The sequence below is a fragment of the Callospermophilus lateralis genome, chromosome 2 (genome assembly GCF_048772815.1).
Source record: "Callospermophilus lateralis isolate mCalLat2 chromosome 2, mCalLat2.hap1, whole genome shotgun sequence".
NCBI classification, from domain to species: Eukaryota; Metazoa; Chordata; class Mammalia; order Rodentia; family Sciuridae; genus Callospermophilus; species Callospermophilus lateralis.
In genome coordinates this window covers 112,336,407-112,350,946 of record NC_135306.1, presented here as the reverse complement: position 1 = coordinate 112,350,946, position 14,540 = coordinate 112,336,407, and the positions used below count along the sequence as shown (strand labels likewise).

Below are 14,540 nucleotides of genomic sequence, written 5' to 3'. Positions count from 1 at the left end.
AAGGGATCATTAAACATTCTATGACAAGGTTCATAAGGGTATGATATGTCCATACATATGAGTCCAAATAGTTCCCTCTAACTAGTAACTACCCACAGCCAAGGGGAAGTTTCTATGTTTAATTCCCACTTGCCTTTATCCTACATTATGATGAACATTTTCTAAGCACTGATCACTTATCTTTTCCCCCCCATTGATGCTGAGAATTGAACCCAGGGCCTCCTGCCTGCTAAGCATGTGCTCTAGCACTGATACCCTCCCACCCAGACTGTGACTGCTGATCTAACCTTACGGATAGGAGACCAAGGTGGGTTGGTTGGGGAACCTGCTTAAGTTTCAAAGCTAATCAATCATGGGGTGGGGATTTAAACCCAGGCAGGCTCACTCTAGCCTGCATATTCTTGCTTGCTACCCTAAATCACTCACATGTGTCTCTGTATGGAGTTATGATCAATTTGTGCTCTCTTTCCTTTGGCAAAGGCTGGACAGGCCACTGATCTCAGCACCTCTGCCTGGACTGAGGACAGCCACAGGGCTAATTCCACCTTCTACACATGGGTGATTTCACTCATTTTGCCACACACATGATCAGGCTGGCTAGGCTTACTGCCCTCTGCACCTTTGACTTATTTCCTTCTTTGCTAAACTGTCCTTATTAAGATCCAGCTCTTGACTATACTCTGGAAACTGCTTCAGAATACCCCTCACTATGCCTGATGTATAACAGGTGGTCAATAATTGCATATCTGCTTTTTTTTTTTTTTTTAATGAAGGCAAAGGACCAGGCCAGGTTTTAAGAAGAAGTGACGGACACAGCCTTTCTCTTTTCTGGAGCTTACCTTTTCTGTCAGAGCAGAGCCTTCCCCATTACCTGACTAAGAGAGAAAAGGGGGACTCAACCATGGCTGGCGGGAGAGGGCACTTAGGGGCTGGTTAGATCTTATCTGCTCATTTGTAAGATCAGACACCATGACTGTGTGTGTGTAGTCGTTGCTTACTTCAGCCTGCAAGGCAAGGATGATGACATAGATTGGATGTTGCTGTCACCCAGGCCTGGAAGTCCTAGCAACCTAAACACAAGTGAGAATAATCTTCTGCAGGCAGCCACATCACTTCTCGGCAGCTCGCACTGCTTTTGTGAAAGGAGAGAGAACTTTAGATGAAGGAGGCAGAATGAATCGTTAAGACACAAAATCCCAAAATAAGAGACAGGTGGAGCAGGCAACACAGGGGAGTTGGTGGGGTGGTGGGTGAAAGAGGGGAGGGAGGGTGGAAGGCGGATCCACGGGAGCGTCCGTCCCTGGCTGCCACCACTGTGTCCCGCACACCTGCACAGATCACCAAGTCCATCTGGAGGCGCCTCCGTTCAGCCAGGCACCTGGCTCACCTGTCCACAGAGAGGGGAGAAAAGGATAAGGACAGGAAGGATGAGCAGAGGAGAGAGGATGCAATTCCAAGAAACCTGGCCGGCAGCCACTCCTGGCTCATACTGCCAGCTTGGGTCCCCACACTGGGTCCTAAGGAGGAAGCTGGGACCAGAGGCTGAGGCGTCCATAAGAAGTCCATAAAGAGATGAAAGGATCACTTTGTAACATTAATTTTTTTATTAAGAAGACAGATATTTTATAGTACTTCTTTTTTTTTCTTTTTTTTTGTAAAAATGGTATACATGAACCAATACAAAATGCGAATGGGAACATATGGATATGGAGTTTCTTACACTGTAACATTGTCCATGTACACCTTAAAAACAGAACTGGCCTAGAGGGAAAAGTAAGACGTTGGTGTGACTAAAGAACAAGCTTATTTGGCATCAATTATACATCCTTCATTATTTTATATTCCTTTAAAAAACACAAAAAAACAAGTTTGTTCTTTCTTCACTCTAAAAAAAGTGATCAACCTGTACAAAGTAATACTCAACAATACATTTCAAACAGTGCACTGTATACTTAAGAAAAAATACATAAACCAATATACAACTAAAATCCATAATTTCCTGTTTTTGCTTTTATTATTTTTTTCCAATGTGTGGGGCCTACACTTTGCAATCTACCTGAGACGGAAAACACCAATCGAAACACATGAACCTGAGACATGTCAACATTGTAAGCCATAAAGTTACATCAGGAACACTGCACTACTGTACACTTTTCAAAACAGAAAGATGGGAGGTCCCGAAAATGAGATGCCAATTCTGTGAGCAATGGTAGTGTTTTTTGTTTTTTGATTTTTTTTTTTTTTGTTTTGTTTTGTTTTTTCTAAAAAGAACAACTGAAAAAATCTTTCAACAACATGCTAAATGGTTCTCACCCTTTGATATGGTTACACTATGGTCAGAATGGGTGCTAAGGGCTCGGAATAGAGCTGCACATTATAAAATTCATTGAAAAAGGGATGTTCGTTGTGGCTTTTTGTCTTGATTAAGTGCCTAGGGATAGGAGAGGGGTAAACAAGATGCTGCTCGATAATGGATTTTCTTTTACATACCAGTCCGTTCCCAAAAGGCCCCCATATTGCAATGGTTCTATCAAAGGTTAAAATAAAGACAAGAAAAATAAACACGCTTTCAAATAACAAAGAGTTGACACTTTTTTTCCCCTTAAATAAATCAGCATAAGTTTTCCACATAATGTAACAATAGTAAAAATGCACCTTGCAAAATCCAAAATTACTCACTGAAAATGTTATATAATATATATTTATATATATATATATAGATCTATCTTTTTTTGATGCCATCTTTCCATAGGGACTGTTATCTGGAGTCTGGAGCCTTACCAAAACATATGGTAAGAGTTTCGTTTGCGTCCTTCAGGACTACTTCTAGATTTCCTAGACATTTCAGTGAAAACCCCCACATCACTTTAAAAAAATGTAAATGGTAACTTGACTCCTCTACCTTTTCCCAAGGCTCCCCATCTAAGATATGTTCAAGGTAACTTATTTGAGTAGCTATGCAGTATGGCTGCCATCATGCGAGATCAGTAATTTTTTGGCAGATGGTTCTTAAGGCTGAGGAAAGAGGCCAAGGCTAGTGTATGAAAGGTAAAAAGATAAAAACACTCACATTTGAGTTTTGATTAAGTAACTGAAAAATCCCTACATGCTGTTTTTCCACCTCTGCTCTGACCTTTCGAGAACTGAGATCGACAGCAGACCAGTGTGAGAACAATACCGGCCCTTCTTTTGCACCTCCTGCCTTTGTCAAGCCAAATCTGAAGGAATGAAAGTTTCACACGGATTTGAGTTGGAAATCCCAGCATGACAAATATCTGTAATATACAGTACATGCAGGCCACATCCTACTGCCTTCCTAACTAAGCACAAAGGAAAAAAAAAAAAAAAACCTGTCCCATTCAGTCATTCGCACAACACGCGGACTTGCTTTTTCCTACAAATTAGTGAGAAGTAAGGCCGATTGGGAAAGGTGGATGGAATCATTTGGAACAGAAATAACCAGAGCAGAACTGTCTTTGCCCCCTCCCTACTTCCCCTCCTGTGGCAACTCAAATTTGTCCACTTCTATAAAAGGAACAGACCTCACCTGTCGGGTCTATTTAGGGCACTGAGAAAGGAGGAATCCTTTCTGCCCCAAACCTTTCTGGACAGCGTGGGGTATCTATACTGAGCCGTCTACAGACACAGAATTAAAGACAGATTCAATCTCATTGTGACACACCTCACTTGCAGATAACCCTGTACAGTAATGTAGTTCCACAGCAAACAGAACATTTTCTGAATCACAGTCTAATTTTCTAGTCTTCACTGCTCTAAGTATTTGAAACATGGGCAGCAGCAAAGAGTTTTCATTGTTTGTTCACCCAAATCTTTACGACAACAGAGAAGAATGCATTATGGATACACTAAATTCTGAACTATGAAATCTAAACTGTGCTGGTTCTCCTTTTAGGAAACTGAATTTGGAACTGAAAGCAGTTACCTCAAAAGTAAACCAAAGTAAAAACAGTAACAAAAATGGGGAGGAAAAGAGTTTAAGGAATCCCAGCAGGTAAATTCCAAAATGGGAGATTTTGGAAAAAAATCCAAAACTCATTTGGGAAAAAAAAAAAAAAAATGCTCACGAAGGAAAAGAAGAAGGTAAAAAAAAAGCAACAAACAAACAAAAAAACAAGGCACAGAATTTTCTGCAATCTACTGAAACTAAATCCAAGTACCCAAGTTTGACTTGGTAGGAAGAAATAAAAATAAAAAACACAAACAAACAAATAAAAAGAGGTGTCAAACAGCAGAGTGTACTCTTCAAAGAACATTTTTTACACAGCAAATCCCAAGCCTTCCCAGTCTCGCACTTTTCCACCCATTCATAAAAAACACACGAGTTTCTCGCAAGTTCCAATATCACTGTCTCTTTATCATCTAAATAGGGCCAGTTGGACACCTCATTGAAACAAAAAGGCTGATCTAGATGAAGTACTCTTTCTTTTCTTCGGAGTTGTTCTGTCCTCCTTCTGCATTGATTATAGCTGTGTCTGCGTCTGCTGCGTCATCGGCTCCTTTGGCTTCATGAGTGAAGTATGTACCTGAAAGATGAAGGGGTAAAGCACCGTGACTGTCTGATGGCCTCTGTGTAAAGTGGTACAGAGATGGCAACTTGCTTTATGGCCATCATCAGCCGAAGTGGTGTGCAGGCAGCAGAGGGGAAAAAACAATTGGAAGAAGAGAGCGAGGTGGGTGAGACAAATGGGGATCCGGGGGTTCCAAAGGCACCACTCCAACTGAACCGCTGCGATATAATTCAGCAAATGAGACATTAGAGCAGTGATTATGACCAGAGGATGTCAGCAGAAGAAGACGTGAGTGGGAGCTAAAATGCAGAAAGCTGGAGAGCTGCTGACTAACGCGTAAACAGTAAACACCAAGGACCAATGACAAGAGATGTGCACGCACGTGGTTAAAGACCAAAGCAAGGAAGAGCAATTAGCCAATAAATGAATTAGGGCCCCGATGACGCTTCTACTGTCATCTCCAATTGTCTGTTTGCACAACAGTCTCCTGGCTTCATGAATCATCATTGACTATCCATAGGTGAGAATGTGCTTCAACTTGCACGTATAGGTTTTATTTTCCTATGCCTTCCATTTCAGAGGGGGGGTTCCAGATTGAGAAATAATTTGACATTGTTACGGCTGGAATCAAGGCTTCGGATCTGTCTCCATGAACAAGTGATTCTCTCTCATCATGTAACTCTAGCCCGGACCCGGATTCATGGATTTGCTAATTGGCACAGCCACTTTATAATGACAAGACAGAACGTTACAGAGTTGGTGACACTCGTATCACCAAAGCCCAAGAGTTTACATGGAGAAAGACAAGGACTGCACCTCAGTATAGTATGTAGGTAGAACTTAAATTGCCTGGCACAATCAATAGCCCTCCTCCCACGGTACACCATATCCCTGCAGACTTATTTGTATTTAAAAAGGCTGAAACATTTTGCCATATTTTCTAGTTTTCAAAGTGACGAACTGAGAAAGCGGGCGGTCAAGTGCTTCCCTCCTGTATCCTCTCTTGGTCTGTAGTGACGCACATGCCCTCTTCCCCTGGTCCTCCAACGTTGCTGCTCAGACTCGGCCCTGCTCCCTGGCCTAACCTCCCTGGCTCTGTCAAGCTAAACACTGAGAGGCCGGCGTTCTCAGCCAGATAGCTCTGAGAGTCCCAGATTGTTCTATGCTTGAGACAGACACTTCGTATCCTAAAGGCGGTTGTCAAGTACCTTGAACCTCCACTGCTGTGCTCAAGGGACTTTCCCCAAACCCAGGTTACAATCAAGCAGTATGCAAGCGCCAAGAAAGCCCTGCAAGCTCATTGCACAGTGCTTGAGAAAAACAACCGAGAAAGACAAGGGCCGACAAAGAAAAGGAAGAATAAATTACCAGGAGGGGAGAAGAGGCTCAGAGCAGCATGGGGCAGAGAGGAGGAGCACTGGAAAAGATGATTGCCCATCCAGACTGCACAGTTGCTAAGTGTGATGATTAATGGCAATTTAAATCAATTGCACTGATAATTTTAAAAATACATATTTATGTGGCTTTTAAGGCAAAGGCTTTTCTTTAACCTGGGCACATCACACCAAGGAAAGTATTCTAGAGCGCTCGTGACCAGGTTACCCAGAGTTCAGGGTGAGCAAGCAGGGCTAGTTTACCCGCCTCCTGGAGCATGACAGGTGGTGGGTATGTTGTTGCACGTCTGCCCTTCGGGGTTCACACCACACCTTGCACACCAGCCCCTTACTTTATCGCTTTTACTTTATCCCCAATTATGGATTGGAGAATAACAACTCTATAAAGCTTTATATTTAGAGAAAATCCAAATCAAGGAGTGTTCTTCATCAACTCCCAGAGTCCTAATCAGCAGCTGCTAAGATTTCTGCTTTTTTTCTCTAACAGTTTCAGAATCAGAAAGGCTGTGTGGCCACATATGCCAAATTGCCTATCAAGGACAACCTTGTAAAGTCCCCAAATGCAGGGGAGGTGGTGACATGTGGCTCCTGCCTGCCAAAGCACCTTGCTTACCTTTATGTCTGGCAAAATAGCGCCCCAGAATGATGAGCAAGCACAGCATGGCGAACACCACCACGGCCACGACGCCGCCAATCACAGCGTGATCCACTGCCCTTATCGAGCCTTCTTCACCTGCTCGAGAATCTGTTGAAATCAGAAGAGGAATAGGGATGTAGAGCTTATTACAGGACACCAGAGGCCCTGGCCACACTGCCTCCAGGGTCAGAAGATCACCTTCTTTTTTAATGGAGGAGCCAGCGAGAACAATCCAGATGGATCAAGTTACACTGGGCGAACAGACTGACCTGTCCAGTGCTGAATTGATCTGTTCTCCCCACAAGGCAATTTCATTATAAGCAGCACAGGAGCACTAATGCGAGTGGAACAAGCTTAGGGAGGCAGGGAGGGGAGAGATGGAGTCTATCCGGTCCTGACCTAGTCTTGGTGTTCACTCTATCTGTATCCAGCTGCAGATCCTAATTAAGGAGGCAGACCCAACTATTTAAGGGCACCCTGAATGGCACCTTTAGGCAATCACAGGAACTGTGGAGGGGAGGACAGAGTATCTTTCTCTAGCTGCCCAGTGGCTTATTTCCTGATGGCGTAAGCACAGGAAAAGCAAGAGCTCAAAAGCCACAGCAGTCTGGAGATAAAACAAGGATTATAAGACCAGAGACAAGTGACCTGCTTGCTACATTTAGGATGTATGAGGGAGCAAGCCTCAATTTAAAAACCTAAAAACCTATTTCAAAAAAGACAGCAAGGAATGATTGTCCATTGCCACAGACGGTTTTTATTTTATTTATTTAACACCTCACGATGCAATTAATTTTCCTTTATAAGCATCCCTCCCTCAGGATGTCTTCTTCCGACTGAGGAACGACATGTTTGGCTGGGGAACAACTCCAGAATGAACCCAGAATGAGCTATGGCGATGCAGAATGGATGTATGGCAGTGTAAACAATTTTAATTTAAGAACGTGGCTACATCACCCCTTGCTGAAATCCTAATGGCACCCGAGATTTATAATGTAGTAAAAAACAATTATTCTCCCGTTGATTAATACATTAACATTTTGGAGTAGAAGCTAAACCATTGTCTTTTTTTTATTGAGTCAAGTACGACACCTCCATTAAAATGATTTACTAGCTGTACCTTACAATTTAAGCACAGCAGCAACAGAAACGGTAAAAATCTTTTAACTTTACATGATTTGTGAAGTCATATGTGAAGGATTTACCATTTAAATCTTTCAGTACAAGAAGCACATGGCCTATAAATCTGTCCCCCTTGCAGTTGCTGGACGCCTAAGAGAAATGCATTTCACCAGGAAGACCGAGAGTGCAAATTCAAGTCAATTTCTAAGAAAGATTTATCTCTGTCTCTCTCCAAAGAACAGAGCAAATCTCTGAAGCCTCCACCTCTAATAATATTTGAAGTTTATCGATCAAGTGTACAGATCCGTGACAGCTAAAGGTAATGGTGCTCTTTTGAGCCGAAACCTGATACAACGCTTTCAGCAGGAGGGCATGATTTACACTTTCTATCGATATTTCCAATTCTGCTTGGAGATTAAGTACTGAAGGATGTGGGGAAATAACTCGTGACTGAGGGTTCCATGAAAAGTGCTTTAATTAAAAGAGTTTAAATTAAAAAAGGGAGTATTTAAAGTGTTTCATTAAGTTACCTTTGGAAGGAGTACAGAAAAACCAAAATCCCAAACCCAAACAGAAATGCCAAATCAGAGGCAGCAGCAGGTCGCCCAGGACAACAGGATGATGGGAGTTTAATTGGAGAATGGAGATGGGTTGGAGGCAGAGAGCACTGCAGCCAATTAGCCCGCTCCGTGATGTGCGAGCCCCTCCAGCAACATGTCTAATAAGCTCAACTTGAAACGTGGTGGCGAGGAATCTCCCTTCTCAGCCGAAAGTGCTGCTGATCACAGATGCTACAGCCTCCATTGTCTTGAAAGTCCTTTCAGGCAGGCAGAACTTGGCCATGGAAATTCTTTTCCTTCTAGAGACAACAGCTTGTTGAACAGGCGCAGTCTCCTTGGGGTGCTGCTGGACTTGAGGTGTCTGCTGGATAAGAGTGCTTTACACACTGGAGATGTGCACCTGATGTGCACAAATTCAAAAGTGTGCACAGGGAGTCAAAAGTAACAGTAATGCCAGCCAGTAGTGCTCTCCTTAGGGAGCTGTAGAGATCTTGTGGGAATGAGAATTAATTAATGTCCGGCTGTGGTAACCTTCAGACCTATTGAAGTTTGTGTTTTTAACAAACCCCACCTGCCTTAGAATTACGTGAGGAAGACAAAGTGATGCCATGATATTGAGGAAAGACGGTCTACAGGGTAGAAGTGAGGAGGGGTCCCATCCCGGGAAGACTGAGAACTAAGAGGAACTCCTGGAAGGTGCCCGAGATAGAACACTCTAACCCTCTTGTGGGAAGGCACTCTCCTGTCCACTGTTAAAAGAGTGCTTCCTCTATGCCTAGGCACATGATCATTCTAGAAGTCTAAGAAGAGCCAGCCAAAGAGAGAGAGAATACCTGTGTGTGTGTGCATGCGAGGTCTGGGACAAAGAAAAACAAATAATCTCCTGAAAACAAAACCAAAAAGTCTCACTAGGGCATTAATTTTCTGAGTCAAAACTATTCACTTGACCTTTGCTGCCCATGAACTTAGAGCTAAATATGCTATTACTCCCCCCTGCACTTAACCCAAATTAAATACCTACATTCTAGTTATTTTCCCCACCCTCAAGGACATACATATTTTGCAGATACTTATTTATAAGTGCAATCTCTCTAGCTATCTTCTGATACTCACTCTGATCAGAAAGTTTACTACCACCAGTTAATCACCAAGACATTTTTCCTGCCTTCAATTACTACATACGGACACAGAAGGTAACCGATGTTTAATTTACAGGGAGAATTGCCAGTTATGTGCTCCTTACCGCCTCTCCCCTCTCCCACTCCCACCTCCTGGGTTTACTGTGCGAGGAATTAATGGAGTTGTGCCTCTTCATATGTGCTTGTCACAGTGTGTCCTCCCCATGAAGAGCAGAGCTGTTTCCAGACTCATCTCACTCCCTTCATTTCCATGTGTGGATGGTGAGGGTACTTAGAATGCCACTGACTGGTTCAAGGAGGCCCTGTGACAGGTCCCCTACCACCAGGGAAGAACTGTGTCCACGTGTGGGCGGGGCCTCGCTTATGATATGACATGACAGCCACGATGCTACAGAGAAGGCACTGTGCTGACCGAGGAGGTGGACAACCGGAGGCTGAAGGAAATATTGACCACCAGAGAAGCACGTCTCCAAGAAAGTCCATTGGCCCCTTGACCTTTCCTGTTTCTTCTCAAGACGAGAGCTGACCAGTTCCTGGAGAGACTACTCATAAGCAGAATAGCTGTGGCTTTGCCATCAGCAGGAACTTGCTCCTCTGGGGAAGCAGACTCTTTTATGAAGGTCCTGGTCAGTGCGGCTTTTCTGGGAACTTGCTCTCCAGATTTCAGACTCCCTTTTTGAGTCAGGCAGACAAAGAATCCAGAGGCAGACTCCACAGCTGCCCCCAGCTTCTCAACTGAAAAATAAGTGTGGAGTGTAAAGCACTTCTAAACATTCCCGATCCTCTGGCAAACGGACATTTCTTCGGTTTAGAAATTCATGTTTTCTTGTTTCCTAAGAGGCTACATTGTTCCTCTTGCTTAGTAGCAGGTGTAAGAGTGTCTCTATTCTGAGTCTAAGCTCTGCCTCCATCATCCTGAGAAGTGAAGCTGTAGTTCTGCTTGGTATATATATTCCAGCCTCAAAGAACCAAGCATGCCTGGACAACACAGTCCACATGGACTTAAGAATCTCACCTCCAAATCATCTCACATGTGACTTCAAGTGAATTAGAACTGGTGGTTGAATAATTCGGACTTCGATGATACCGTAAATGCTGGGAGATGTTCAAGATAGCTCTCAGTTCTGGTACAACCTTCCTGCCTGTTCTGTCCCATCCTGCAGTCACTTCTACAGCTCTAAGTGTGACAGACACATCACGAGCTGATTAGTATTCGTGAGTTAGCTTTTCTTTTGGCAAAAAGCTGAAACAACTTGGCTTCAGGTGAGAGTTGACAAGCCACTTGCAGAATGTTAAGTTGGCTACTAATGCTTGGGTCATAGTTTCAACCACCCCAGGCTCACTTTAGCATCTTAGAAATTGTAGGGGAAAAAAAAAATACCTCAAAGAAACTCCCAAGAGGGATGCCCCACATTGCTCAGCTTTCTTTACCTTGGGCCAGTTGACCTGGCCTGATCCGTTCTTCATGAGCAATAAGGAGTATGGAGGGGGAAGTTTTGGGGGCAGTAGTTCCCTAGGGCCTGACAAGAAAATTGATTACTAGTGGAACTTCAGTTTCCTTCTCCCTCCCCATAAGGGACTCTTCTCTTTTCTGATTGCTTTCACTCCTTAAACCATTTGACAAGAGTTATCCTTAATACAGCACTTTGGCCACCATGCTGCCTGTGGTCAGCAGGGCTCTCTGAACAGGATCCTGGTTTCTATGGCTACTCTACCACCTGGCATGGGACTCATAACATGAGCAGCCAAAGCAGGGATTCAAAGACAACCAGGGAATGGCCAGTATATATTAGATAAACCTCTGGCAAGGAGGAACTTTGACAGAGCGGTCCATTGAGCAGGAGCCTTACTGTGACTACAGCCTGCCCACCCTGAAGCCAGGGTATACAGAGCCCAAGGGCAGTCTTTTTACCAAAAGGACACCAACTTTTCTACCTCTGAGGAGTGAAGTGTGATACTGTAGTACACAGTGAAACACAGCTTAGGGCACGGCAGCCATGCCACACTGGCTCATCACTCTTCAAACTTCCTGGTGCAGGCTTTAAGGCACATTTAGCTCACTTGATAAGAGCGAACCACTCTTCTTAAATGCATGTATTTATTCTTTTCATAAGTTATAAACTACTATGGGTTTCCTCTTAAAGATAAATATTTAAAATGTGGAGGTTCTCATGATATAAGTCCTCCTACTCCGATTTATTACACTACTTGGATCCTCGACCTTCCCCCATTCGTGGATGAGCTGAGAAAATGTTAGATCTGTTGACTTTTTGCAACAGTTTTGTCATTTGGTTCAGCTGAGGTCTTGCTGGACAAGTCAGTTTAATTAAAAACTCTTAGAATTGGTGTTTATAATAGAAATGCTGCCTCTAGCTTCCTCAGGCTGGTAGGGATTAGTCTATCTCAGAAAAAGCTTAATGACTATGATGTCATTTGCTACTTCTTGCTAGGAAGAAAGGAAAAGGTCTGGCAGTGGATTTTCCAAATCTGAAGCAAAAACAAAAATCTGACTTCACAAAAAAATAAATAAATAAATAAATAAATAAAACAAGACAAAATCAAAACAAAACAAAACAAAAAGCAAAGACCAAAAACTAAAACACATACCCAAAAATCCTGTTACCATCTGAGAAATGTAGCTACTCATTTTCATCACCTATTGAAGCTCTCATCTATGGCAACAAAAATAAGTGTGCATTTTAAAAAGCACAACTTTATTACTGAAGGGGAACAAACTGAATGGCATGCGCTGACAAAATGCCACATTATTTGCTAATCCTAATATGTTATTCTTCTTTAAGATTTGCTTTTCTCAGCACCAATTCAATTATAGATGCTACAAATCCTTCTGACATTTAATTCCCTCTTGTCAGAGAGTAGTAAATGTATACAGTACATGCACAGCTTTCCCATTAAGATGTTAATATATATTGGAGCACACTAGCCTCTATGCAGCATAACCTTTCTTTTCTGTCTTAGAAAATGGAAGGGAAAAAATAAACGTAGGCAAGAAAACCAAGAAGACTCCCATATAGCATCCCAAGCGTCTAGTACTACCCGTCAGCTGCATTCAATTCTAGCAGTGTAGCTGCAGCTATACTAACATTTCAAAGGAACTATGTTAAGCTACTTAAAGGAAAACTGCAGTAATCATCCTCATTGTGCTACCCAGAGCTCAGTTATGTGTTCATTTAAATTAGAAGTCCTGCATGCAGATCGTGGCTGCACATCGTTCAGTGATCAGACTCAGGCTTTCTTAGACTGTTTCCGCCTACGCTGCTGTCCAGAAAATGGTCCAAACAGGGGACGAGTTAGGAGCTCATCTCCTACATGGCCCATGGGAAAGTGCCCTGGACTTGCCATCAGATCTGGGATGGAAATTGAGCTTTATTACTTTTCTCTGTGACTTCAGGCAGGCCACTCAGGCACTCTGAAGCATTGAACACAATTATACACGTCCCAAGGCTGCTTCGAGAAGCCAATGTGCTGCTGAGTATGGAAGCGCCTATCTGGCTTAGGGCTTGACGTATCACAGGGACTCAGTAAATGCTTGCAAAATTTAAATCTTCTATATAAAAGCTGAAGGAGGGTTTTTCTAGTTCTTATCACAGACCCAAGGCAAATAATTATCAGCTTTTTAGGGTGAAGGGTTGTAGTGCATACTCAGCATTGTTCACACATAGTAAGAAACCTAATAAATACTGAGTTGAAGTCACCAAACTCTTTTCACTTACATGGAACAGACACCCGTGTAACTAACAGCCCCTCTGTCCTCTATGATAGTCAAGGCTGTGGGCCTGGCAGCTGAAGGCCATCTGGTTCAAGTTATGATTCAGGTATACCATTTGAGTATCAGGAATATGAAATACTTGTTGTCAGCTAAATATGAAAACAAGTGTTGTTTGTTTTTTTAATGTCGATTTTTCTCCCTTCTCAAGCTACTCGATTTAGTTTAACCAACAGTAGAAATTACTTGATTGAGGCAACAGGATGCAAATCCTCCCAAGGCATTTAGCTTTTCCAGAGAGACCAAAAGCCAAGCTTACAAGTTGGCTCTGCTCATCTCATAACGATAAAGACTTGGGAGTGCAACTGCCTCTTCCATTTTAAGAAACAGAAAGGCACTGAGGATGACACCAGAGTTTTCCTTAAAGAAGTAGACACCTGACAAAGAGGAAAGAGTTGTAAAGTATTTCCAAACACACAATTCCCACTAAAATCTCTCTCTGCAGAAAGATGCTTCAGTGGATCTCAGGCATTTGGGGGTGTGAGGAAGATGGATTAATGAATATGGTGAAGTCACCCCAAAGCAGTGTCCAACCTGTAGAACTTGAATCTACACTTTGCATTAAGACCTGCCAACTTTTTTAGTTTGGAAAAGAAAGTTCCTATTTGGTGGTCTCCTTCCTCCCCATGGTGAAAGGGTAGCATGTTGGATTATGAGAAAGATCGGCACTAGGATGAAGTTCAAACTTATGCTTGGGAAAGGTTGCAGACAAGCTGGCAGCAACCTCAATGTGATTATTTATTTATTTTTAAATTTTACTTATTTCACTTTTTTAGTTTCCTGAATTTACTGAATTGAACTTTTAAAGAAGAAATTTGTTTTAACCTTTTCCAACCCATCACTTTCCTATGGCATTTAGGACCACTCAGGGGGACACTGATCCATAACTCAGGGGGACCAATGGGACTGTGGACTTAAAACATCAGAGCAGAGTTTAACTTTTCTCTGAGGGGGAAGGAGATTGATTTGATGTCAGAAAAGACTTTTCCAGGTCACTCAGCACATGGCTTTACATCTGATGGTATATGTGGAGTGCCTGACTTTTCCCTCCTCATTCCCTAGAGGCACACGCTGAGATGACAAGAGGCAAGACAAACAGGATTCCCAAAGACCCCAGAGTGGCTGTGGATTCCACACCGGAAGGGCAAACCCTCTAAAACAAACTCCTCTATTTCCTCTAGAGGCAGGAGGACCCATGTTTGTCTGTCTCTTAAGTAAATCACTTAGCCCCTGGAGCCTGGTTTCCTCATTTATAAATGGAGACTAACAACCCTTCTTTAACAATTGCACAGGATTGATTTTCCTGAGAATCCTCCCAAGGCTACTCATTCTCATCCATCAGGCCTTCCACTTCCAGTTGCCTTCCTAGGTG

The 14,540-nt window shown here is 42.9% G+C and overlaps 1 protein-coding gene across 4 annotated transcripts in view; it reads right to left on the bottom strand.

Annotated features, from left to right (window-relative positions):
- Positions 1–1,641: 1,641 nt before the first annotated feature.
- Positions 1,642–14,540, bottom strand: part of Cadm1 (cell adhesion molecule 1) — a 314,369-nt gene continuing 301,470 nt past the window's right edge. For all 4 annotated transcript variants that reach the window (XM_076843737.2, XM_076843734.2, XM_076843735.2 and 1 more), the window contains 2 exons: positions 6,537–6,668; positions 1,642–4,544 (listed from right to left, as the gene is read on the bottom strand). In XM_076843737.2, the coding sequence (XP_076699852.1) occupies positions 4,426–4,544; positions 6,537–6,668 (251 nt within the window). In that variant the 3' untranslated portion in view covers positions 1,642–4,425. The remainder of the gene's footprint in view (positions 4,545–6,536; positions 6,669–14,540) is intronic.